General features: G+C 33.0%; 2 protein-coding genes across 2 annotated transcripts; both read right to left on the reverse strand.

The window, feature by feature from the left end:
- Positions 1-18190: 18190 nt before the first annotated feature.
- LOC131626745 (signaling peptide TAXIMIN 1-like) lies at positions 18191-18990 on the reverse strand. The gene is made up of 2 exons (XM_058897580.1): positions 18668-18990; positions 18191-18507 (listed from the first exon to the last, which is right to left on the reverse strand). The coding sequence occupies exons 1-2, from the start codon at positions 18775-18777 to the stop codon at positions 18384-18386; spliced, it is 234 nt and encodes a 77-aa protein (XP_058753563.1). The 5' UTR covers positions 18778-18990; the 3' UTR covers positions 18191-18383.
- Positions 18991-19728: 738 nt separating this feature from the next.
- LOC131626723 (uncharacterized) lies at positions 19729-23316 on the reverse strand (the record flags this gene model as incomplete). The annotated part of the gene is made up of 7 exons (XM_058897557.1): positions 19729-20159; positions 20245-20314; positions 20459-20540; positions 20883-21066; positions 22400-22496; positions 22586-22827; positions 23020-23316. Coding segments are annotated over 7 exons (1044 nt in total), but the record flags the coding sequence as incomplete, so codon positions are not given.
- Positions 23317-26746: the final 3430 nt, after the last annotated feature.

A 26746-nucleotide genomic window follows, 5' to 3' on the forward strand; every position in this document is an offset into this window, starting at 1 on the left:
GCGTGCTTGAATGGGCTTCAACTATAATATTCAAGACTTCGAATTCTATCAAACCAACCCTTATCGAGACTAGAGTTCAATCCAATTACCATAAATTTTCACCTTGGAACAAACTCTACAACATCAAGGAAATAAACTAGCTTTCTTCATGTACCTTTATCAACTGCATACAATGGAAAAACTTGCAACTTGGCAATGTCTTGGTGATCATATTAGTAACGTTGTCTTCAGTCGAAACCTTCAACATTTGGACTTTTCACCCTCGATTATGTCTCTAACAAAATGCAGCCTCACATCGATGTGTTTGATTTGCTCATGATAGTCTGAATTCTTCGACAAGTATACTACATTTTGGTTGTCACATTTAACAGTGATTGCTCGACCTTGAAGATTCAGCTTCTTAGCAAAATCTTCAAGCCACAATGCTTATTTCACAGCTTCGGTGAGGACAATACTTTCCGCTCCAGTGGTTGATAAGGAAACAACCTTCTGAAGTGTTGCTTTCCAACTAATTGTTATGTCAAACATAATGAAAACATATCCAGAAATAGATTTTCTGGAATCCGTAGAACATGCATAATCAAATTCGACAGTTCTTTCAATTTTTTATTTTCTATCATCACCACAGGCTCCACCATAAATCAGGACTCTACTCAGATACCCATTTATGTACCTTAGAATCCACTTCAAAGCTTGTTAGTGCGCCTTTCTAGGATTGGCCATGTACCTTCTTACAAGGCTCAATGCATATATTATGTCTGACCTAGTACAAACTATATCATACATAAAAAAAACCTACTATGTTAGCATATGGTATGCTATTCATAAATGCTCTTTCGATCTCATTACTTGCATTGAGTTATACTTGGCTTGTATTGAGGATTCTTAGGAGTCACAACAGGCTTGAAATTTGACATACCAAACTTGTCGAGGATCTTCTGTAGGTATGTCTCTTGAGATAAGCATAATCTCGACTGCTTTCTATTTCTCCGAATATCAATCCCAAGGATTCTAGTGGTAGTACCAAGATCTTTCATCTCAAATTCCTATCCGAGATCAATATTTACCCTCAATACTTCTTCGACACTATCATTGGCTATGAGGATATCATCCACATAAAGCAATAAAATCACACGTGAAATTCCTGGCCGAAATCTAAAGTAAACACAATGGTCGAACTGACTTCTAGTGAAACCTATGTGTGTCATGAACTAGTCGAATCTCATATTCCATTATCGAGCAGATTGCTTCAGGCCATACAAAAACCTATTCAGCTTGCACACATAATCCTCCTTTCACTTTTCTTCATACCCTTCAATTTTCTTCCCGAGGATCGTTTCATCTAGATTACCATACAAGAAAGTAGTCTTCACATCCATCTGTTCTGGTTCTAAGTCAAAATTTGCCACCATAGCAACCAGCATTTGAATGGATCTGTGTTTCACAACAGAAGAGAACACATTATTGAAGTCGACTCCTTCTTTCTTGAAATCCATCTTAGCTTCATTGAGAACTACAACTGGACTTGTGATACACCTCCTGTAACCTGGCTCTAGGGTACCCCATGAACATACATCTCAGAGCTCTAGGTTCGACCTTGTGTTGCCTAATGTGAGCATAGGCTACACAAATAAATACTCTAAGTTTGTCTAGATTTGGTGGATGACCCGAATAAACTTCTTCAGGTGTCTACATCCCCAAGATAGTCTAGGGACACCTATTTATCAAGTAAGTCGCAGTCAGGACTGCGTCAGCCTAAAAAACCTTCTTTAATCCTGTACTAACCAATATACACATCACTCTTTCCAGAATGGTTCAATTAAACCTTTTAGCCAAACCATTTTTTTAGGGATTACTTGCATTAGTTATGTGCCAAGCAATACCAGACGCAACACAATAGCTGTTGAAAGTTTCATTGCAAAATTCAAGACCATTGGCGGTCCTCAACCTCTTGACCTTCGGGCCATTTTAGTTTTCGACACAAGTCTTCCAACTTTTGAAATTTTCAAAAATTTCATCCTTAGTTTTATGAATGAATAACCTTAACTTTCGTGAGTGGTCATCAAATATGTATAGAAAATATCTTCCACTTGAGTGTAAAGGTTTTTTGCAGGCCCCCAAAGATTTACCAAATACACAAGGTTCACAAAACTCAAATTTTTCGACCTTCTCATCACCTAGCAGATTTTGATTTTCCAATTCGACCAGACCCATTTCATTGACATGACCAAGTCTCATATGCCATAGCTGAGTCTTTGACACAGGTTTTGTGGATGCTACATCTGATGAACCACTTACAACCTCAGCCTCAAGGGTATACATACCTTGCCTCTTGATGCCTATCAAGACTTTCTTCGACCCCTTTATTATCCTTAGGATACTTTGCTCTCTTTTGAAAACATAACCTTTATTGCCGAATTCACCAAGAGAAAACAAATTTTTGTCAAGATCACGTACATACCGGATACCAGTCAACAACTTTATTGACTCATCACGAAGCTTGAATCTAATAGTTTTAATTCCTGCAATCTTGCAGGATTTGTTGTTTCTCGGTAACACTGGTCCACCATCTTGATCACATAATTCCTCAAACAAATCTTTGTTTTGAGTCACGTGTCAAATACAACCTGAATCCATAATTCATTTCTTGCTCAAATCTCCTCTAGAAACCACCAAAACAACAGATGATTCCTTATCATCTTGAATAATGGTTGCATTGCCATTGTTCTTGTCGTCGCCATAAATCTTCAACCTTTTAGGACACACTATTCTAGTATGACCTTCCTTCTTATAATGGTAACACGTAATAGAAAGAGCATCACCACTATAAGACTTTTGTGGACTTTTACCCTTCTTCTTAAACTTACCATCCTTCTTCGAGAATTTTCCATTTATGGACAATCATTAACCAATAAATGATGGCTTGTGCTTCTTTCTTTCGTTCAAATCCTTCGAGTACAAGGCTGACTGAACCTCTTCAACGGTCAAAGACTCTCTTCCATACAAGAGGGTTTCTTTGGAGTGAGCATGAGATCTTGGTAAAGCACACAACAACAACAACAACGTCGTTTGATCTTCATCACTGATGGTAATCTTAATATTCTCCAGATCAAGCATCCGCTTATTGAACATATCCAACTGTTCAGTGAAGACTTTGTCTTTACTCATCTTGAATAAATACAGAGCTTGATTCATATAGAGGCGATTGACCAACAATTTGGTCATTTATAAACCTTCGAGTTTCGTTCACACACCCGCCTCTATTTTCTCCTTCGAAACCTATCGGAGAACCTTATCACCAAATCTCAATACGTTGGGTCTTGTGGGCTTTCTCTATTATCGTCGTCTTCTTTTTTCTCTAGGGAAACATCCATCTTCTCCAATCTTTTCAATTCTTCTAAAAAACCCTATTGAACAAGAAGAGTTTGCATCTTCAAGCGCCATAAACTGAACTCATTCACTCCAATGAATTTCTCAATCTCATACTTTGTTAACGCCATCTTTTCTCCATGCTCACCACACCTGTTTGTTGTAACAAGCGCCATTAAGAGCAAATTCAAACTATAAGAAAGATTTAGTTTCTTTAACAAACACAAAAAGCCCTTCAGTTTTTACAAAAGATGCATTAAGCGTTTTTTTAGATTACTATTGGTTTCCTTTTCTTTTTACTAACGTATTACCATTTTTTACTCCCGAAAAATTACACCAATAATTACACTCATTCAATAACATCACATGAGATAAATACTTTTTAAAATGAATCATTGAATTGAAATATAATATCTAATAGATCCTAATATATATGAAGATTAACATTATATGAAGGTACTTTTTGACATTATGTCCATGTATCTCAATAATGAAATGTGAAATGACGATAGATTAGTTATTAAAATTTTGTATATATGATACTCCCTCCGTCCCAAAATAAGTGTCGCATTTGATAAAATTATTTGTCCCAAAATAAGTGTCGCTTTAAGTTTCCAATGCAATTTTAATTTTTATCTTCCAATTATGCCCTCTAATTAATACTCTTAATTTATTATTCTCTCACTTTACATTTATGATCATTCAAATACACCAATAATAAACAGGGATAGTTTTGTAAAAACACTATTCTCTCTCTTTCATTTATTATATTTTCTTAATCTGTGTGAAATGACCAACTATGACATATATTATGGGACGGAGGGAGTAGTATCTTTCGATCAAACAATTAATTTTAAAAAAAAATATTTATCCTAGTGTTTTTGTATAACTCTGGTATAATTTTTAGTGTAATTTAATCTCTTCTTATATATACAACGAAACTAATTACATCCGAAAATTATATTAAGAGTTACATTTTTTTAACCTTTAATTTCATTTTAATTTAATGGTTACTAAACAAACACTAATGACTCATATTATTCTTAGTAAAAATAACCACTTTAGTAATAAATAAGTTTATCAAATCATATTATATTTCTCATATAAAATAAGCTATCTTTCTTCAAATTTTTTAGAAGTCATGTAATTTTTATATATATTTTTATAAAATGTGCTTCTAAATTTTTATTTTAAAAAATAATGATTTTCAATAATAAAATATTGTCTTTTTTCTTATTTTTTAAACAAATTTCACTTTTTTAAAAACTAATTCGATTCTATTCACTTAAAATTGTTTATAAATTTGTTATACACAACTCATGTAATTTTTTCATATTTAAAAAATGTGATTCTAAATAATTATATTAAAGAATTATTAAAATATAATAATCAAACTCACTTCGAATAATTAATAAAATTGATACATTTTTAATAAGAGTATGAAATAATACTTTAAATATGTATAAATAAAATTAAATAATAAACAATTAATACATAATAATATAGAATTTTTTTATGAAAATGTTTTAAATAATAGAAAACATATCAAATTTATTGTTCACTTTATGTATTTTTTTTTACAATATAATTATTATTCACTAATTTTTAATTATTTGATTTTTTTAATTTTTAATACAATTTTGTTTTATATTTAAAAACACATCAATTTTAGTGTGTACCTTAAGTGAATAGAATATATATATATATATATATATATATATATATATATATATATATATATATATATATATATATATATATATATATATATATATATATATATATATATATATATATATATATATATGCGGAGCCAAGGCCTAGCTAGCTCGGGCAGGCGTTCAGGCTCAACCCCTATTTTCTTTGTACTCCTTCCAATTTGATAGTCGATTTTTAGACAAAATTAGTAAAAATAGGGTGTGAAATTTAAAACAGATGACTAATCAATGGTGTAAAGTTTTTGCCCAGACTGCCATAATTTTTCTTATTTTTTATTCAGTTAATTTTCTTTAAATACTATGTTGTTTCCCGTAATAATATTTTATTTTGAAAGTAAGCGCGTATTCATGTATTAAGCCTTAAAAAAATATGATATACGTAAGAGGGACAATGTTCAACAATCATATTTTTGTATTAAGATTTGGTTCTGTTAATAAATAATATCTGGTTCAATTTACATTATTCATGAGGCATTCTTGTAATTTAACGTGCTAGGGTATAAATTGTATATTTTGGTAGAATGAATAAACAATTGCACGTTCGAATGTGCTTACCCAAAATACTCAACTCTATTATCACTCCATCTTTATGATATTGCTGGTGAAGTGTGAATATGGATAACTGCATTATTGTTGTCCTAACACCAGGACAAAAATAAACTTGTAGTGTAAACTATTGGTTACACACTTAGGTAACTTGTGTAGCATTTTTCTCGCAAATGAAATAAATAACTAAGCTTAGTTGAAATTAGATATAGAGTGTTCATATGTAAATTTAAGGGCACTACTTACTTAGGTAAAGAGTGAATTTTTTTTTTTTTTAACCAAGAAGATATTATAAATCAAAAAAAGAGAGATACAAAGATCACAAGGGGGACCAAACCAAAAACCCCTTAAGTACAAATCCTATGCCTTGGGGTACCCAACTTGTCAAGCAAGAAATCTCTTTGAATATCTTCATGAACATAATTAAATAATCTATAAGCCTTAACATGTAAACCAAGATTAGCCAAAGAATCAGCACAAAAATTGGCTTCTCTCAAAATGTGTGTCACCATGAAGTTGATATTGAGCGAATAATTCCAACACACTAGCCAATGAGAACGAAGATTCCAAGGCACAAGCGAGCAATTCTTGAAAGCATTCACAACATACATACTATCCGTTTCAATCCAAAGGTTAGAGATGTTCCTTCGCATAGCTTCTTCAATGGCTAGAATGACAGCCATGAGCTCAGCAAAAATAGGACCTTCCGAGCCAAGATAATCTCAGAGGCTAAAGATATGATTTGCACGGTGGTCGCGGTAAAGAGTGAATTTTATATACATATGTTAGCAAACAACTAGTATAGAAGACCAAAGTAAAAGAAAATGGACACGCGTGAACTCTATTAATACAATTTAGTTAATAGTGTCTGCCTCTTCCATTATATAGAACTAGTGTTCAGACGGGTGTCCGTTTTTCCGGTGTGCAAACGGGTAAAAAGAATAAAAAAAATATTTTTTATGTGTTGATTTTTTTATTTAATTATTTATAAAAATAAAAAATAAAATTAAAAATTAAAAACTGCTATATAAAAGTTAATAAAGAAAGGTTGAAGTTAAAAATAATAATAATAATCGGAAAAAAAAAAAGATTATATCAAAATCTTGTTTAGCCTTTATATATTGTTACATATATTATAGATTTTTTTACTTTTGCTTTATGAATTAATTAGATTTTCAATGTTGCAAAGCATTTATATAATATTATGGTTCAATTTATATAAACTCTAAACTCTAAGATCCAATTACTCTCAACAAATACTTATATTTATTCATAATTATCTCAATAATATGTATAATATTATGTTGTTGCAATAAGTTTTAAATTATTTTAATCTTTTAGATTTTGTTTAGGAGTTTAGAAAGAGAGGGATGGGACGACTTTCATAAATAAAAAGGATTGAGTAAAAAAAAATAAAAAAATTAGTTGGGAGAGTTTATGAGAATTTATTTTTCTTTATAACATCAAAAAATTCCCTAATTAACGGAAAGTCAAAATTTATAGTAATTATGCCATTTGCACAAATAAAATCTAAATGAATATGTATTTCATAGCCTAATATGTCATTTTCCTTTCACCTTCCATCATGTGTAATATCTCCAACTTCCTTTTGTTTTCTTTTCACGAATGTAGCATCTAGAGTAATTGTTGATAAAACAATAAAAAAAGTATCAATAAAATAGTAATAGTCAAAAATATATAAGTTCTAAACATAAAAAACATAACCAATCAGTTTAGTCAACAATATATTGCTTTTGGAAACCAGTTACTCAAAACACATTTCATAACTTCATCACCCAAAATTTATTATGCCATTATTTACTATATAATTACTAGCTAATCGTTAGTTGTTTAGTGGTGATTGGTGCTAGACTTGATAGGAAGAACCATGATTCGATCCCCGCAATTACAATCGGGAGGGGCTGAAACCACTTGATGCCCGAACTGACCTCCGAACCGGACTAAACCGGTGGTGATAAACAAGCAATGGATTTTAGCGGAGTGAACTAATTTATATGCTTCATAAATGCAATTTTTTAGTTCCTCTGTATATTTTTAAATGTCACTTTTTGGATTTTTCCACGATTCAAAACCATTTTGTTACTTTTAATACTATTATCTATATTTTTCTTCAAAATACTCTTAGTAATTATTATTTTTATTATATTTTTTTCTAAAATAAATAATTAAATGTATTCAACAAATAAATAGTTAATTTTCTAAATAAAGAAAGTGATTGACCAAAAAGAAAGATAAAATAGTTATGTTAGACTATTTATAGGGCCGTTTTTAAGGGCGTGCAAGGCGGACTAACGTATAGGGTCTCAAATTTTTTACGATTAAACCGTAATTAAATAGGTTCTCATAAATCTTTTCCACTTTTAAAATGAGGTTAAATAAGACCTCTAATCAAGGTCGTCTCAATTTTTTAGAGGTCCTGTGTAGATTAGTTATGTTTCAACCATGACAAAATAATTAGAGGCTCTATTTATTTTCATTTTAATAGTTGCAAAGATTTACGAGACCCTATTTAATTAGGATTTAATCGTAAAAAATTTGAGGCCATGTGCGATAGCCCGCCTTGCACGCCCTCAAAGACAGCCCTGTCTCTAATTATTTTGTAATGATTAAAATATGACTAATTTACAAAGGGCCTCGCAAAAATTGAGACCGCTTTGACTATTTGAAACATCTTTACCAAAAGAATTGAGACACAACTTATTTAATTTTAAAGATATATATATTTAAAGTTTTCAACATTTTTTTCTTATCCAACTTGCAGAATATCAAGCTTTTTTTTCTTCACTTATCCTTTTTTGTCGTCCTCTTTATATTCTCAGGGACATTATCAAAATTGCTGCTAGTAGAAGTCAACAATGAATATTCTTCTCTATTTTCTTTCTTTTTAGATGATGAATGATGTTCATTCTCTGAATGTAGTCTTCTTCACTCGCTGGCAACAGCAATTTCCAGAATGTTAAATAAATACTTTAACATTCTAACGAAACCAAAAGAAAACATGATTATTTAAATCGGCAAAGTCACATTAATAAAGTTAGTATAATAAATTGTTGATTATTATTTTACAGATTTGTTTTATATGCAAATTTAATTAATCGAAAGTTGGGAATTATATTTTTGTTTTTTGTTTAATTTTTAGTTCCGGAAATACCGACTTCTATTCCTAGTGGAAACAATACTTGACCAGTGTCATGACCTCGCGGCACGAAATCTAGATTACTAGAATCTAGGATCCATTATCTTAGGAACTAGAGTTCATAAAGTAAAAAAAAAAAAATCAAAACAAAATAAATTAAAGAAAAAACTTAAATAAAGTTTTGGTGAAATTTTTTAATATAATATTTTTTTCAAAACAAAAAACTCAAATGTTTTCAAATTATTTTTCAAACTGATCACTTTTCAAAAAAAAAAAAAAAGTCTCATAGGAGATGTGACACCGTATATGACGCATGCACTCTAATTTGACCTTAGACATCATTGTCTGTGGTACATGCTCATGTATCATGCCAATAACAATGTCGCATGCATATATGTTTTAGGAGTATTCCACACAAATTGGCTCTTATATATGTTGATTTGTAATAGGTCATTCATTTTCACCATTTACAACACATTTTCTGATTATATTCTAAAATATTTCTTCAAAAATGTGTTACATTCTCAGAAAAATGTTCAACTTTTTTATTCGCCAACAAAGCCTCCGATGAAGATCCGACTTTGGAATATGGAGACGTCCAAGCATCTTCAGAGAACTTTGATCCGTTGGTTAGATAGAGACATTCCAGACGGTGAAAAAATTAGATGCATGGATCAACGAATATTGTTAAAATCGACAGAAATTATCGTTCTATGATGCATGGATCAACGAATATTGTCTTAATATTATAATATTATAATGCGATTATGAAATGGCCTTTTAGGCCCATGAATTCTTTTCAAAGTTTTAATTAATTGTTTTTAAAAAATTAATTAAAATAATATATTTATTTTATAAAAATATTAATTAATAAATTATTCTAGTCATTAATGTCATCTTATTAAAAAAAATTATCCTAGTCATTAATGTCATGTCATAACAAATTATGGAACAACTTTTTGTCCCAATACAAATTGTTAAAAAATTTCAAAATACCAATTATTTAATATTTTGATTTGTAAATATATTATTAATATATATATATATATATATATCAATAAATAATATTTTATATATTAATAAAAATATTATAGTAAAAGTTATTTTATTTTTATTCAATGTATCAATATATCAAACAAAATAGAGTAAGAAATCTCTCTCTCTATATAAATATTTTGATTCATAACATGGGCTAGGACAAAATATATGGCAAGGGCTTGGAACAAAAATATGGATTTTGTTTCTCACTAAACAATGCGACAATTTTTTGTCTGAAATACACATTATAAAAAAAAATCAAAATATCATTTTTTATTCTCTCTCATTTTTTAATATCTTGATTCATAAGTATAATATTAATATTTTATATATTAATAAAAAATATTATTTTTGTTCAACGCGTCAACATATCAAACAAATAGAGTAAGAAAAATCTTGAAAATTTCTTCACCCACCTCCTAACCTTCTTGGCCACCTCCGGTGAATTTACCAAAATACCCCTAGTTTCGGAAGTTCATTTTCGAAAACGTACTTTTTTTGAAAAAAAAGATGTTTTCGGAAATGTATCTCCGAAAAGGTTTTTTTTATTATAAAATATTGATTTCGGAGATGCATCTCCGAAATAAAGTTGTTTTTCAGAAAATTGGTGTATTCGGAAGTTCATCTCCGAATTCACCCCCCTTGGAGAAATTCGGAAATGTACTTCCGAAATAAGATCTGGACAGAAGAAAAATAACAAACAATAACGATTCGCTTTATTTAATCGGATGAAGATTACACCGATCACATTACATAAGATTAAAGTTACATATTGTTAAACACGGGTAGGTGGGGATGAGTCAACATTTTGATAACGTCGTCCGCCGATCTTTGAAGTTTCGCGTCCAACTCGATCGGGCCCTTCGAAGAAAATCGGTCGAACGTTGTCCACAAAACCGCTAAATCTTCGTCGTTCTTGATCTCAAAAGGTGTGAACTTAATGTCTCCCTTGTCGTTAAGCGATGGCGAGCGGTACTCGAGCTTGACAACCTTTCGATTCTCGGGATAGTGCAAAAGCGTGTTGAGCGACGTTATCAACTCCGCAAACGGCGTGTCGCGCGAGAAGTGAAATTGGAACGGCATCGGGTAGCCGGTTTCAAAGTAGACGAATGTTAGGTGGGGGTAGGTTTGTGTCATTTGTGTTTTGTGGTGTGAAGAGGATGAAGAAGAGTGTGTTGTATTTATAGACTTATTGGAGCAATGATGGCCCAACAAACCTTATCCTGCCTCAGTGGACTTTTCGGAAATGAACTTCCGAAAATTGGAGGCAGACTAGCATATTTCGGAAGTTCACTTCCGAATTATGCAGAAAACAGAACTAAATTTTGCATTTTGTTGATTGCTTAGTGTTTTGTGTAAAAAATACAAAAGGAATTCAAAATACACATAAATTAGCCAATGATGACATAAAACATACTTATATTATATATGTATTGAATCGGTCCGATTTTACATGATAATCAACAATACATACAAAAATGGTCATTACAAACAAAAAACGATCCGGAACAAACTAAAATTCACCGAACCAATCGGTGGATCCTAAGTCCAAAATAGGTACATTCTTCGACCGCTCTCTATTTTGCTCGCGCTCTTGGCGCATCATTTCTTCAAACTCCGCCATTCTTGAAACGAAAGGATCCGGCCAAGTCTCCGCCTCATTTGAACGATGCGCCTTCCATTGACAAGAAGTAGACGGTATAGGACACCCCAGTTTCAAAAACACTTGGACGAAGTGCCGCGATCGTAGATACCCGATGCATATGATCCGGCTCGACGCGTCCAACGGCGGTCGACTATGAAGTGGAAAGAAAGTCTCACTTAGTCCAAACCTCGTCAAATCGACACACACCATATCATATGCACTTGCTATTAGATGACCCATATCGGGGAATGACATCCACTTCAAAACCGGAGCGATACCAGTAAGTGATGGAACAAGTGAATCATGAATTTTCGTAAACTTTTCTTGATTTTCATATAGTCGGCCGTAGATGTCCCGATACGAAGTCAACTCTGCAATAAGTTCCCGTCGGACTAAAGTGTGATTATTTTCCCCTTTACCAGGCAAACCCGCAACGGCCCGATATCCACAATTGTCGTCGCCTCCAACATCAACGATGTTATCGATATATTTGTGCATAAAAAGTGGCATTTCATCAATGTAGACAATGGGTGATTTTTTGATCGGTGGTGTGCGAGGTGGCTTCGAAATACGGGCTTCTTTGTTACCACTACACTTGGACTTCGGCGTCGGTGAATCCGGGAACGATGCATCAACATGTTCAAAGTAGGAAGGAGATCGTTTTGTTGACGTGTCATCTTGTGTAATTTTGGAATTTTTCGGTGCACCTTTCATTTTAACCGGTTGAGATGGCGGTTTCAAGTCGGTGGTCTCCGGAAATGCAATTTTTCGTAATTGTTCTTTAATGTGCATTTTCGTTGTGTCATCCGCATTAGCAAACTTCTCCATTATCACTTCCAACTCGTCGGAGATGGTGATTTTGGAGTCATTTTCTTTCGGCGGGTCAAAATCATCAAAACGAAGCTTCTTCCAATGGTCGGCTACCTCATCCATGCGTATTAGTGAATTCAACTTCTTATTTTTTGCAAGTATACAAGCACATGGAAAGCCGTATGTATTTCTAATGGTACACCAACATAAAGAACTATCCGGCCCCGTGGTCTCCGACCGCTTCGCTTCATGAAACAAAAAATTCAAACCCGATCGGGATATGTTGTAAATCAATTGGGAGAATAAAATTTGGCCCTTATACCGGTGTTCCATAACCGTCTTGCTCCGACCGAACGATGTTTGAATTTCATTGTGTTGATTTTCAAGCATTTGGTTCACGGTGTCCCATCCCCGACACAAATCTCCCTTGCTATCACCCAACCACCTCTTGAAGACCGCATGTGCGGATTCAACTCGGTTAGTTGTAGTGCAACCAAGATGTCTAACTCGATTTGTCCAAGCGCACACGACTTTTTCTCTAACTTTGTCAAGAATGGTGGATTCGACGTAATGACAAAAAGTCTTAATGGAACCACACAAAGACCTAAAGTGTACAAATTTCTCGGTATACACCTCTTCGGAGTATGCAACCAAAATTTCCCTCCATGTCGCCATTATCCTATCAACCACAACACCGGCTTTGATTACTTTACCATTTTCATCTGGCCTATCTTTTGTCCCAACCGCGGGTTTCAACTTACTTCTCACGTTGCAAGTTATGTGATACCGGCAAAGTAACGCGGTCGATGTCGGGAAGACGGTATCGACCGCATTCATCAAAGCATTGTCCCGGTCGGTGACAATGACGTTTGGCATATACTTTTGATCAACTAACAAAGACTAGCATATGCCTAAAGCCCATGTAAAGTTTTCTTCTTTTTCACACTCCAAAAAAGCAAACCCGACCGAATAAGTCTTGTCCGTCGAGGTCACACCCACTATCTCTAGAGGAGGAAGCCTATATTTGTTTGTCTTGTACGTTGAATCCATGATAAGAACGGTTGGAAATGTGTTGAATAATTTGATACTTTCGGGATGAGTCCAAAAAATATCACGCACCGTAACTTTGTCCTCGGACGTTCGGAAGCTTGACACATATTTGTTATCACCCAATAGTTTCAAAAGTTGCTGCATTTCCGACCAAGGAATAAAGAAAAAATATCTTGATCATTATTGAGAAAGAAATTTTAAAAAAATTAAAATGGAGAAGATTCTGATGTTTGGCGCAATAGTATCAATTTCTAACAACAACTTCAAAGGAATTGAAATTTATGCAAACTCGCATGTGATCTTGAGTCTTAGTGTAATTTTATCTGTTTAGGATCAATTGTGTGTAATTAAGCATGAGTATCCAGGGATGACAATAGGTAGGGTTTGAGCAGGGTGTCATAGTACACGTCCCCATACCTACTGTTTGAAAAAAACCTCATACCCGAGTCCATACTCGCGTGGACAGTAACGTTTTCACCTGTACTCGTGCTCTATGGCTGTGTTTGGGAGTTTGGAGGGGAGGGGAAGGCTTCCAAAAACGAAATTTTAAAAAAATATAGGAAAATATTTGACAATTTTTGAAAAAATAATTTTGTTTAGAATGATAAAAGAGTCATTATCATTACTAAATTTTAAATTTTCGGAATACTATAACAACCTAAAAGATATTTGGAAAATTTATGTAAGCCCTTCAAAACCCTCCAAAACCCTCCTTCAATACAATTTTTGAGTTCCCCCATTTTATGGGGTTTTTGGTGTTATGAATAAACTTAAACCCTCTAAAACCCTCCTACCCAAAATCTTTTTATCCTTTTCGCCCAATTCTTCCTATTTTTCAAAGTCCTCCCCTCCCTTCCCCTCCAAACTCCCAAACATAGCCTATGGGTACCTTAGTATCCATACTCTTACTCGTTTATCTGCATTTCTGATTAAAAAAATTGATCAATTACATATCATTTTAAGTTTTTAACAACATTAGAAAAAATCGAGGATGTTATTGTTGAGTTAAAAAATCAATAAACATTTATATGAAAATGCATCAAAATTTAATTGTGATGTATTTAATAAAATTGATAAATAAACATGTGTACATAATAGTAAAAATAAAAATAAAAAAATATATATTATGCGGGTATGGGGTGGGGTGTTGTTACCTTAAAGATTTCAACTAAAATATTTGGATATACAGATACCATAAAAATATCCAAAGAAGGGAGTTAGGAAAGTGAAAGTTTTGGTATAGTCGAAAAGGGATTTTCGTCGAAGGTGCTCGACTGTGTTTTAGTTAGAAAGTCGAAATAACAGTTTGCATAGAGGAAGTCGAAGGAAAAGACTTAGAAGTTTTTGGACTTAGTTCAACCATTTGACGCCATGAGTCGACAGCGAATGATTAATGGACGAAGACTGCATGGTCGAGACACGTGTTGGCAGATTATTAGTCGACCGCTAAGACAATTATTATTTTGAAAATCTATATAAACGACTTTGTTCATAGTATTTAGGGTTCGCATTTTACGTTTGAAAAAGAATACTCAATCTCTGTGCAAATTAGTGAGAAACGAGTGTAATTTTCTGAAATGTACGTATGCGTACCATTTTACATTATTATGCAATGATTTCTTTTTAAATCCATTTAAAATTCTTATTGTTTTCTGCACCTTTTATTACCTTTTATGTCATTTTTCTGTCATTTTTCTTTTAATTCTGTGCATTCACACCCTTTTGAAGTTTTACCCTTTATGCATTAAATACGAGTCAAAACTGCATTTAAACCAAACATATCACAATTAGTTTTGAGATTCTCTAGTTGATCTCATTCGTAACCTTTAATAAGAGACTAGCGTTGTTTACTAGAAATCTGGGTAAACAAGTGCGTACTAAGCTACATGTACCCGCGCCCATACCCGTTTATTTTAGTGAGTATTTGTTTACGTTTGTGCCCATATCCATTTTGCGGGTTTTTATCCTATCTGTTGTGGATAATTTTTGCGGGTATCCACTGGTGATGGATCCAATTGTCATCCCTTTGAGTATCTCTCAAGGTGCTAAGGTAATTCAAACATACAATAAAAATATATACAAATATTCATCTATTTCAAAATCTCTTGAAATTTGTTTTTGGCCTATACCTAATCGACTAGGAAGCATTGTGATTAATTAGGAAAGTAAAGTCTCATTTTTTAATCGATTATAACTTGTTTATAATTGATTAAAGAGTGAGTTTTCCACCTAATTAGGATGCCTACATGGCTTAATGGTTGCCTTATTTTCAAGGTCTAATCATCAACGTCGATGGATAATCGATTAGAAAGTGGATAGAGCCCATGGATTATTTCCTTTTGGAGCCAATATTATCCTATATAAAACAGTCTTGTGCACTCAATGACTAAAATGACAAAGTAAATGATAAACAATAACCAATAAGACAAACAGTAAAACCCTAAGTAGAAAACCCTAAGAGAGCAAAGCAACTTCACTTACTACTAACTCAGACCAATTATCTCACAGACTTACTTACTAGGACCCAAATGTTGGAATCGAATCTAGTCTCCACACTTATATAGTCTACAAGAAAACTTAGTAAACTTGGCCCTAACACTTTGGATGATCCTTACAAGTATAAGTTTGTTTTTGGGGCTCTTCAATATCACTCACGCCATTACAAGACTAGAGATCTCATTCTCTTTCAACAATTTTTGTTGATTCATATCTCATCCCCTGGAGTTTCATTGGGTTGTGGTTAAGATAAAATTAAGATACCTTAAAGGGACTCTTGAAAATGAGCTTCACATATATCCTTCATATATCACTTAAGCTTCGTCATTGCGCATATTAGAAGCACCTGATGGAGATTGGACAATTGATCTAGGTCATATAAGAAGCACTTGATGTTGATTAGACATTTGATTAATATCATATAAGAAGCACCTCACGAGTTGCCTTTTATTTTGGCCTTAACCTTATTTCTTAGTGTTATAAAAGCAACATATTGTGATTATATATAGTAAAGAAGTTGTATACATAAACCTAGTTCAATGTTACTTACAAGTTCTTTGTCATTTTCTGTGACAATCGCTCTCCAGATCTAATTGTCCATAATTTCATACTTCATGCCAAGACCAAGCATATTAAAATAGACTTGTTCTTTGTTAAAGAGAAAGTTCTAGATAAATAACTCAACATTGTTCACCTCCCTAGGACCATACAGTAAGAATATATTCTCACTAAACCATCCTCCTCCTCAAAATTTATGAAGTTGAGACCCAAACTCAATGTAATAAGTTAGTTATGACAAGTTCTACATTGTTGTTATTGTTTAGAAGTTTTTAAGAACCAGCCTAACTAACTCATAAAGTTAGTTATGATAGTTGTTCTAATGACTAACATCTGTCAATTCATATACAATCACCTACTATAGCAGGTTACACTTGCTCATATATCGCAACGTTTATAACTACTTTTATAACCAGTTTCAATTAATCAAAATCGGTTACTATGAATCTAAGAATCCACAATATAGTTTTTAATATTCTGCCTAATCTAAAGGATCAACTCGACCAACCATTGTCTCAACCACCGCCATACAAGAAGGATAGTTGATATTTAGTATAGTCTACGGTCAATCGACGATAATGAATATATTTGTTTTACCAACATGCAACTTCAAAACGACAAAGATACGAGAATCATATTCTCGATACTTTGTCAGAATCATTCTAAGAGACCAAACAAACTAGACGCTACCTTAGTCATCTACATTTGTACAGTCTATTCAAGCTTGATATTTCCCAAGACATTTGATGAAATCACAACGTGCATGATTGGACCCGAAGAAATAACTACTTTTTCTTTTTTATGATATTTTTGTTTAATTGATGTTTTTAATTTATATTAATGTATTATTGTTGTTATTGATATATTATGTTGTTAAATTTAATTTTAAAAAATTATGTTCAGTGTATTAGTTTTCTAGGTTCACTACAGCACATCAAAAACGAGTGAGGATTCTCTCCATTTGCTCTCTCCATTTTTCCTCTCCATTACTATAGTGTTAGACATTTGTATTGTATAAAAAATAAATTAATACATCAATTGTCACATTATTATATTTATATTCTTAAAACTTATGTAATGTACAAAATGGAGAAGGAAGAAAATAGAGAGGATATTGACTCATAAAAACATACTCTAAAGTTTAAAATTCTAATGATATTTTTTTAATTATTAAGGAACTTCTAAAAAATTGGGGGAAGGGGAAGAATTTCAAGAAGACATCAAATTATATTACCTTCATTTTTAAATATAAGATTTCTTTGAATATATCACGAAATAAAAAAAAAAGATGATTGTGACATTAAATTGCTGGATAATTTGTGTAGTGTTACAAATTTACCCTTTTAAATAATGTAATTGTAGAATTCTTAAAGATTGAAATTATTTAAAATCTATTCAAATAATTTCTTAAAGTTGATTATGATAATTATCTTAAAAAATAAAAAGTTGAATATGACTTTCTCATTCTCCAAGACAGAGTTCAATTGTGGCGTCCCAGGCACAATCAGAGTTTTAAAAAACTGTCCCAATCGGGCGCATCAGCTTTCACGATTTCGGTTGATACAAATGAATTAACCACAATTTATTCTTTGATATAAAACTAATAACAGTATCGATATCTGGCACTAGTCACTGTTTTGTCGCGGCGAGGGCTGTTTTCGTGGTTGCTAATTTTTTTTAAAACCCTTGGCACAATATAGTTGATTTCAAGGCTAATAATGAAATTACTAATAACAAAATATCTGAACTCAAAATCATATCAGCCAAAACAACAATCAAGAACTTGAAATTTGTATGTAAAAATTCTCTAAATAATCTCACTAATACTTTTTATTCTCATAGATAAATTCAAACAAATCAATCCAAAAGTGGCTAAATCAAGAACTTGAAAAATACTAAAACAAAAGATGAAAATGAATTAATTGCAACAAGAATCAAAGAAACACAATTCTAAAGAAATCTATAGTATGATACATCTGGTAAAGTAAAAGGAATTTCAACAAGGGATCTTAGAGGTGAACCATTCCATAACATGAAGTGGAGCCTTTACCAATTCCAAAGCAAGTTCCACAATTACTGTCAAGCACAAACAGCAGGGACATATACATGTCAGAGTCAACCTGCAAAAAATAACAAAATAAACCAGAAAGTTTTAGTCTTTTTGATATTTTCATTCAATTAGAATCAAACCCATTTCACAGAAATTGAAATCATATGGTAATTTAACAGAAAATTGATGATAGAGAAAGATTGATGATGATGAGTATGATGGTTACTTACCCAACGATCCATACAATGATACCGATGATTGAGATGATGAGGCAGAGAAAAGCAAAGGGTAGACCCAAGAGAAAACCTAAGGGTCTGCACTCACCATTTGAATTACACATACTTTCTATGAATTTTTAGATTTTTGGTTTTCTGAGAAAGGTGATGAAAAGACAGAGAAAAGAGGAACAAGAACAAGAACAGGAAGGGGGTAGGAACTTGATGATTCTTGTTCTGACTCTTATGTTGTTTTTTTAGGAAAGTAAAGTTTGATACGTTTTGTGATGATTTAATTTATTTAAGGCTTCAAGATAAAGCAAAACTATGCACTGTGACAACAGATAAACACAGCTAGCACAATTAATTTTTCCAGGAAAGGGAATTTATTTTTTTGTTCAGATTAAAATAATTCATTAAAGTCAATAAATAACAAAGTCTTGAATATTATAAACTTCTCTTTTTCTATGAAAAGTCTTATTTTTCTTTCTTTACCAAATATGGACAATTGGTGATACAATTACTATACCACGTATTTTGAGGGTATTAATATATTACTATCACTATACTATATTATACTATATACTAATAGTATATAAATTAATATATTTATGTTTATATTACGTGGTAAGAAAACATTTATAATTTATTTAAAACTATATCATTTTGATGAATTTAATAATTCAATAAAGTTTCCTATGGTCCATAATTAAAATACTTTTCTTTGATGCTTTATAAGATTATATTCTTCAGTAATATTTTATTCAAATTCATAATATGCCTCACCATATATTATATTGACAGCCTAGCATGTTCAATTATTTCCCCATTATGAAAAGAAAAAAATTGTAAAATAATGTAACAAATTGAAAAGATAATAATAAATTGTAAATAATATGATTAAAAAATAAATATTAATATTTCATTGGAATTCTAAAATAACTTATAGTTCTAAATAAATATTTTACAAATCAACTTATAATTCGAGATAGTAAAGAGCTTTTGTCCATAAATATTTGCAACAAATATTTGAAGGCACGTGGTTACTTGAGTCATTCAAGGCATATCTAAAAAAATAAGCTAAGCCATGATCATTGACTTCAATCTCATTGGATTTGTTGCTATAAATTTTTTGTATATGCATTGCATAAAGTGTCTATACTAACAGGCAATAACTGGTGTAATTTACATGTACGCGAAGTAAACAATAATTTTGCCATTCCCTTTGGGTCAAGCTTCTCAGCAAATAGTGGATGCCTGGACAAATGGAATTTGAAATTTGCATCAGCAATTGCAGTCAAAGTTGAATATTTTGCAAATGAAAGAATTGCATCACCAAACTCTTTGACTTGTTGGCTGTTGGGCAGACAGGTTCCTATATCAGCTAACAACTTTCCAGTTGAAGACAAAATTTGCTCATTATTTTTGGCCATGATCATTCAGATGGCCTTGTGAAACTTAAATTCTCTCTTTCCATAGCAATGATGGAAGCTACCCTCTCATAAACCTGTAACACCACATCCATATTCATTAATATTAAACCATAATATTTTATACAGAGTTGCAGACACCAAGAAGATTGTCACGCTTACTTCAGAGAGGTGTTTTTTATCATTATCTTTGTCTTTCTTTTCTTGATTGCTTGTTGATGGCGCGTCATACCTAGGCAGGAGAAATTAGGCAGTTAAAAATTGTAAGATTAATATGATATCAGTTGGATGGAAATTTTCAATTATGTCATATTACATGAGCCTGAAACTTAGGTACGGACAAGAAAACCAACCACAACTACACATAGTTTCTTACCAATCACGGGGAATGCCAGCTTCCTCTCGAGCTGCATAGTTGAAGGGACCTTTGAGTTCCACATTGTATTCCTTGAGCAAGTCTGCATGGTTTTAGAAAAATCTCAGGTTGAGCCTAATAACCTTCGGTATGATGGTATGGAGCAGATAAATTGTTCTTAAATGAATAAACCATCAGTTCAGTCCCTGAAATATCACTCTCGCTCTAATTTAGTCTCTAAGGGATATAAATATAATTAGTCCTTAAAGTAAATACAGTTTGCTAATTTAGTTCATACTCTTAAGATGTACTAACATGACCAATTTCATATATTTAGGAGACTATTTATTATATGTATATACTTTAGGGATTAAACATGAAAAAGAGTAATGATGCTTTAGAGACTAAATTGATAGTTTATTCGCTTTTAAATAAGCTTCCCAACCTTTAAAAGTGGAGTCTGGGGTGCGGCCCATTTTTTGACAGACAGAAAGAAACCAGCAAAGCCCCACTGCTACATGTGCAACTTCCTCTTCAGCAATTCTAGCCACAATTTTAGATGTCCTATTATCTCCAAAACCAACTAATTTTTGCACCAAACGTGGCCCAGCATCAAGTCCTCTAGCCTCCTATAAGCACAATAAATATGTACATTTAGAATATCAGGTCAGCATTACATAATCTATCTGTCTCTGTTAAGAATTTTTCTTATGATATATGGAAAGAATTCCAAAACTAGGAAAAGAAAACACAAGAGAATAATTCTAACTAGAAAAAAGATTGATCAACAAAATTGAAAAAAAGAAGATTTCTATGAATATCTTTCTGTTATGACATCCAACGTAAAACTTTGTCAAATTTCTATGACATAGATCTTTATATTACTATCAATTGATTGAGATAATGGGATTGAAAGAGAAGATACAAAACGTATACGATGAATATGATACCCTTGAACTCAGGCTACCCCAAAGGAACACTCCCCTTTCACACTAGATAACTCTCTAGTCACTATATTAATATTCAAAGCTATCCTCCCCCCTGCCAATGGAGGGAAATTTAAAGACTTTCTAAGAATAACAAAAATAACAACTATTATCCAGCACCAAACAAACTTAATTAACCTATATTCTATGTCGGAACAGTCTCTGTGGCAAGGAACCAATACCGAGGGAGAGCATTTTTCGTCATTCTAGTATTTTACTAAAAACATTTCCACATTCCTAAAAGGTATTACTTTGTGAACACTGAAAAGTAAGATACAGAGCCAATAATACCAAAATGATGCAAAAATGGTTATCGACTCATGCCAATCATCATAATTTCAAACAGGAAGTTGATCAATTAGCCCTATATAATCAGGTTGTATATAAGAGTCCTCTACAAACCTTCACCAAAATACACACTTCCTAGACAATTTTTGCAGTTGTAGTACATCAATTTCAAAATCCTGCCTATGTTAGCTTTGCTATGCATAGCCGGTCCCAAGCCCGAATAAAAGGAGAGGGTTGTGTTAGGCAGTCGACAGACAACGTAAAATTTTGTTGAATCTCTATGACAAGGATCAACTACGAAAGAACATTATGGCGGAAGTTGGTCCATGTAGCCGACCCCACTTAGTGGGATAAGGCTTGGTTGTTGTTGTTGTAGTACATCAATTTCAACTTACAAATCACTGGAATATATTATTCAAATCCACAATGATGTCTAAGTGTATTAGAAACATACAAAGCATAGAGTATTGCTCATAATCAAATCAGTATGAGTATGTCCACTCGCTGCATATTTTATAACTGATACGCTCAAACAAAAATGAACTGCAAACCCATTAAAATAGCTGTATCATCATATTTACTAAGGATTTTTTACTTTAAATGATACCGGCGACCACAATGTATGTGGAGGAAAGCCTCTACTTGAGACATAAATGGAAGATTGAAGGCATGCCCAGGAGAGAGTTACCTGGACTAGTGGGATCACTGCCAAACGTGCAGCAACATTGTCTGATGATTTCTCACATTCCCTCCATAGCAAATTGTGAGCTGGCATATCTCCATATCTAGTTAGAAAAGAGAAGCAAAAATCAAAAAAGCAACACAATCAACTAGTTTTGGCCATACATCAAAGAAACAACTAAACTACCCTTACTCGAAACCCAGTTCAGCAAGCCTCTGTGAACACCAAGAGAAATGGCGACTCTCATCATCAGCAACATGAGCAAAATCCGCAAAGAACCCCTCCCCAAGAAGATCACTATAGGGAGAAAATAGAACAACAGTATCCCAAGCCAAATCAATTGCATTGAGCTCCACATGTGCTAGATTATGAAGCAAATAAGCATTCAGAGGCAAACCCGAATTTTTAGGAGCAGGAACCTCCCTAGGGGAAACCTGAAATCAAAGAAACCAACTTCATTACACATCTTACCAAGTTTACCAGTATCTTGCAACACAAGCAAGTCCTATCTAATTTCAAAATAACACTGAATCCAATTGACATAAATCACTACGTTTGAAATTGGGCCATGAAATAAGCAATTCAGGAATTAAAACAAACACGTGGTGGGCGAAAGAAAGACGAACCAGAAGAGGTTTCTCAGGTCGTGCAGGTCGAGATGGAGGGTCGGAGAGGCCAATAGGAAGATTGTGGCGGCGCCAGAGGGAGTAAGCGAGGTGGGAGAGATGGGACTTGGTGAGGGGGTCAGTGGTAGAAAGAACAATGGAACCAAACTCAGCCAATGAAGAAGCTTCACCGAAAGGGGAATCGTTGAGGTCGGGTTCCGGTGCGGGGTGAGGACCGTGTGGACCCCAGTTGCGATTCTCGTTGAGAGGACTGTGCCTCCATGAATGGAGACCAGACCATGGGGAATGTTGGTGATTTTAGTATCATCAATGCATTTTGGTAGTAATGTGATTTACTATAGGCCAATGCAATTATACGTTAAGTTTGAAACGAGTTAGGGTAGTGCGGAGTGCACGCTCGTCGAACCAAACGCGTAATTGAATATGAATAATAGAAACGGGCATAACGTTTCGTTTGAATAGTTGCACCCGTTCCCAACGGACATAACGATTCGTTTGAATAGTTGCACCCGTTCCAACAGACATAACTGTTTCCGAAGAGGTGTGTCTGTTCGCTTCTATTATTGGTCTCCTATATAAGGAGTCTTTTGGTCTCGATTTGGAACACGAAATTATATACTTCCTCTCTACATTCTGATTTGTTCTCCATTGTCAGAAACAGATTGTTCTTCAAGAATTATCCCCGCAAAGATTTCGTGAACCCAGACAAAGAATAGGGTCGAAATACTTTGTTCGGAAAGTGAACAAACACGATTCTTGAAGATATCCAGGATTATCATACCCTATTTATCTAACAAACGAACAAAGTATTTTCTGATAATCATGGCTGGAGGAGGAAGCACCGTGAAGAAGATGACTAAAAGTTTCAGAAAATTGGACAAGTTTCAAGGACAATTTACATATGGTGAACACACGAAAAATATACATGGTACTGTTTTTATAATTTCTCATAAATTGCAAATTGATTACAGATATGATGTGCTTTTGATAAGGATTATTTAATTTAATAATAATTTAAATTTCATCTATTCAATTGCATATGTTTTATGTAACATATGAAATGTTGTGTTGTTACCCCACGACAGATAGTTTACTTTTCATACCACTTCGAAACTTTTGATACATGTCTTTGTGAATGTTTAAACTTGTAACGTTAACCTTGAGAACACAAAGAAATTATTGTATTTTATTGTTACAACGTGTTGTTTGAATTTCATTCTGGAAAAGTGCATCCCTTAGTGAACCAATACATAAGAATACTTGTGTTATGGATGAAGAAATTAGATGTAATGAGATGAGTTTAGAGTTTTGAAAATATAATTATTATAAGTGGAATTTTGAGTCACACTGTACAATACAGTCTCATCGAGAGCAATCCATCTTATGCTTACACACATTTCATAGAAATATTTTTGGAAATATGCATATAATATTTAGGCAATAAACATAATTTATGTGAGATCTATTATTTCTTGTCCTTTCCACATTACATCTATGGTTGTTTGTAATTTTGTCACTTAATAATGCGGTTGAACCCAATGAGGCTCACATTGCCTTTGTCCTCATTATCTGACAATGAAATTAAGGAATTTATTCCGATGTCGTATTACTTCACTGCACTTGTTCTCTAAGACATCGAACATATTAATAAATTAAAAGTTATAATGTTAAATTATGCAATTAAATTATGATGTATATGTTATGTCAATTATTTGTGTTTTTATGAAACTTATTATTATAAGACATATAGAGATTATTTAAAGATGATTTATAACGAGATGTATAATTTTGAGAATCTTATCATGGAGGATAAGGAATTCGACATTCATACAAATATGAACCTTGTGAAGAAATTTCTCCATGGAGTGTTGAAACGCAAACTCAAAGTTCGTCAATAATCGAACTTAGAATAAGCAGAAAGTCTGAAAAGCTAAGGATCTAGGACCGAATAAAATCGATTTTCGGCATTTTTCTTGTGTCCGGTAAAAGATAAATGTGAGAATTTTGTTCGTAATATTCATATTATCCTTCGAGTGGAAGTTGATCCTAAAGAGTTACAATGAAGATGTAATTTCAAGGGACTTCTCTTGGAATGATGTTATCCAAGATGAAATGGAATCAACAATGTCAAATCATACTTGGTTGGATGCAAGTGAGTGTTTAGAAGGAAGTATCATAAAGATGGTACACTAAACACCTACAAGTCTAGATTAATAGCCAAGTGTTTAGACAAGGAATGTGTTAATTATTTAAACACATATGCACTAGTAGCAAGGACGGCAACAATTAGAGTATTGTTTGCATTAGGTTTTGCATGAACTTATAGTTCATCAAAAGGATGTCAAAATGACATTCCTAAAATGGAGATCTCGATGAGGAGATTTACATGGAGAAAACAGAAGGTTATATACTTTCTACTGATGAACAAAAAGGTGTACAAGCTTGTTAAAACCTTGTATGGATTAAAACAAGCACCAAAATAATGGCATTAAAAGTTTGACTTTGTCATTGTAAGATTCTCCGATTAAGGAGGAAACTTAAAATTAAAGAGGAGACACACAAGTTAGGGGGAGAATTCTCAATCTTATCAAAACAAGAATTCAAAGAGTATGTCATCATCAAAAAGGGGGATATTGTGAAAAATATATCTTATATCTAATTTTGATGAAGACAAAGGTTATCAAAGAGGAAAAAGGATCAAAAGTTTCATGCACATCAATGATGAAGTTGATCAAGAAGGTTGAACATAGAAATTCAAGTGAAGATTTGAGAGAAGTGAACATAACCAAGGTACTCATTGCAATTTATATTATACTATTTTAAATTGCTCTTAATTTCATCTCTTACTTCATCTGAAAACCTTCTTGCATCATCATGCATGATTATCTAAATATATTTCTTCATCTAATTCTTGTGACAAGTGTTTGTACATAAAGTTGATGACATGTTGATCTTTGGCACCGACCAAAATCAAGTTGATAAAACAAAGAATTTCTTGTCGTCAAAGTTCTCCATGAAAGATATGGGAGAAGCAGATGTTATTCTTGGTATTAAGATTAAACGGGAGAATAGGGGGATTGTAATTATGCAATCTCATTACATTGAGAAAATACTTAAGAAGTTCAATTATGGAAATTGTTCTCCAGTAAAGTACTCCCATGGATCCAGGAGAAAAGCTTATGCCAAATACAGGTAAACCTATGGATCAACTCGAATACTCAAGAGCTATAGGCTCTTTGATGTATGCTATGATTAGCACTAGACCGGATATTGCTTATGCGGTTGGAAAGTTGAGCAGATTTACTAGTAATCCTAGTAGACATCATTGGCATGCAATAACTAGGCTATTCAAGTACTTAAAGGGTACTATGAATTATGGATTGTCATATATGGGATTTCCTTCGGTGTTAGAAGGTTATACGGATGCTAGTTGGATAAATAATGTTGAAGATTCATCCTCTACAAGTGGATGGGTGTTCTTGCTTGGGGGAGGTGCCATCTCATGGGCTTCCAAAAAGCAAACATGTATAACTAGTTCCACAATGGAATCTGAGTTTGTAGCATTGGCTGCTGTTGGTAAAGAAGCAGAATGGCTAAGCAACTTGGTATATGAGATTCCGATATGGCCTAAACCGATATCACCAATTTCTATCCGTTGTGATAGCAGTGCCACACTGGCTAAAGCGAATAGTCAAATATACAATGGAAAGTCTAGACATTTGGGTAT

This window comes from Vicia villosa, unplaced genomic scaffold (genome assembly GCF_029867415.1).
Source record: "Vicia villosa cultivar HV-30 ecotype Madison, WI unplaced genomic scaffold, Vvil1.0 ctg.000320F_1_1, whole genome shotgun sequence".
Lineage (NCBI taxonomy): Eukaryota > Viridiplantae > Streptophyta > Magnoliopsida > Fabales > Fabaceae > Vicia > Vicia villosa.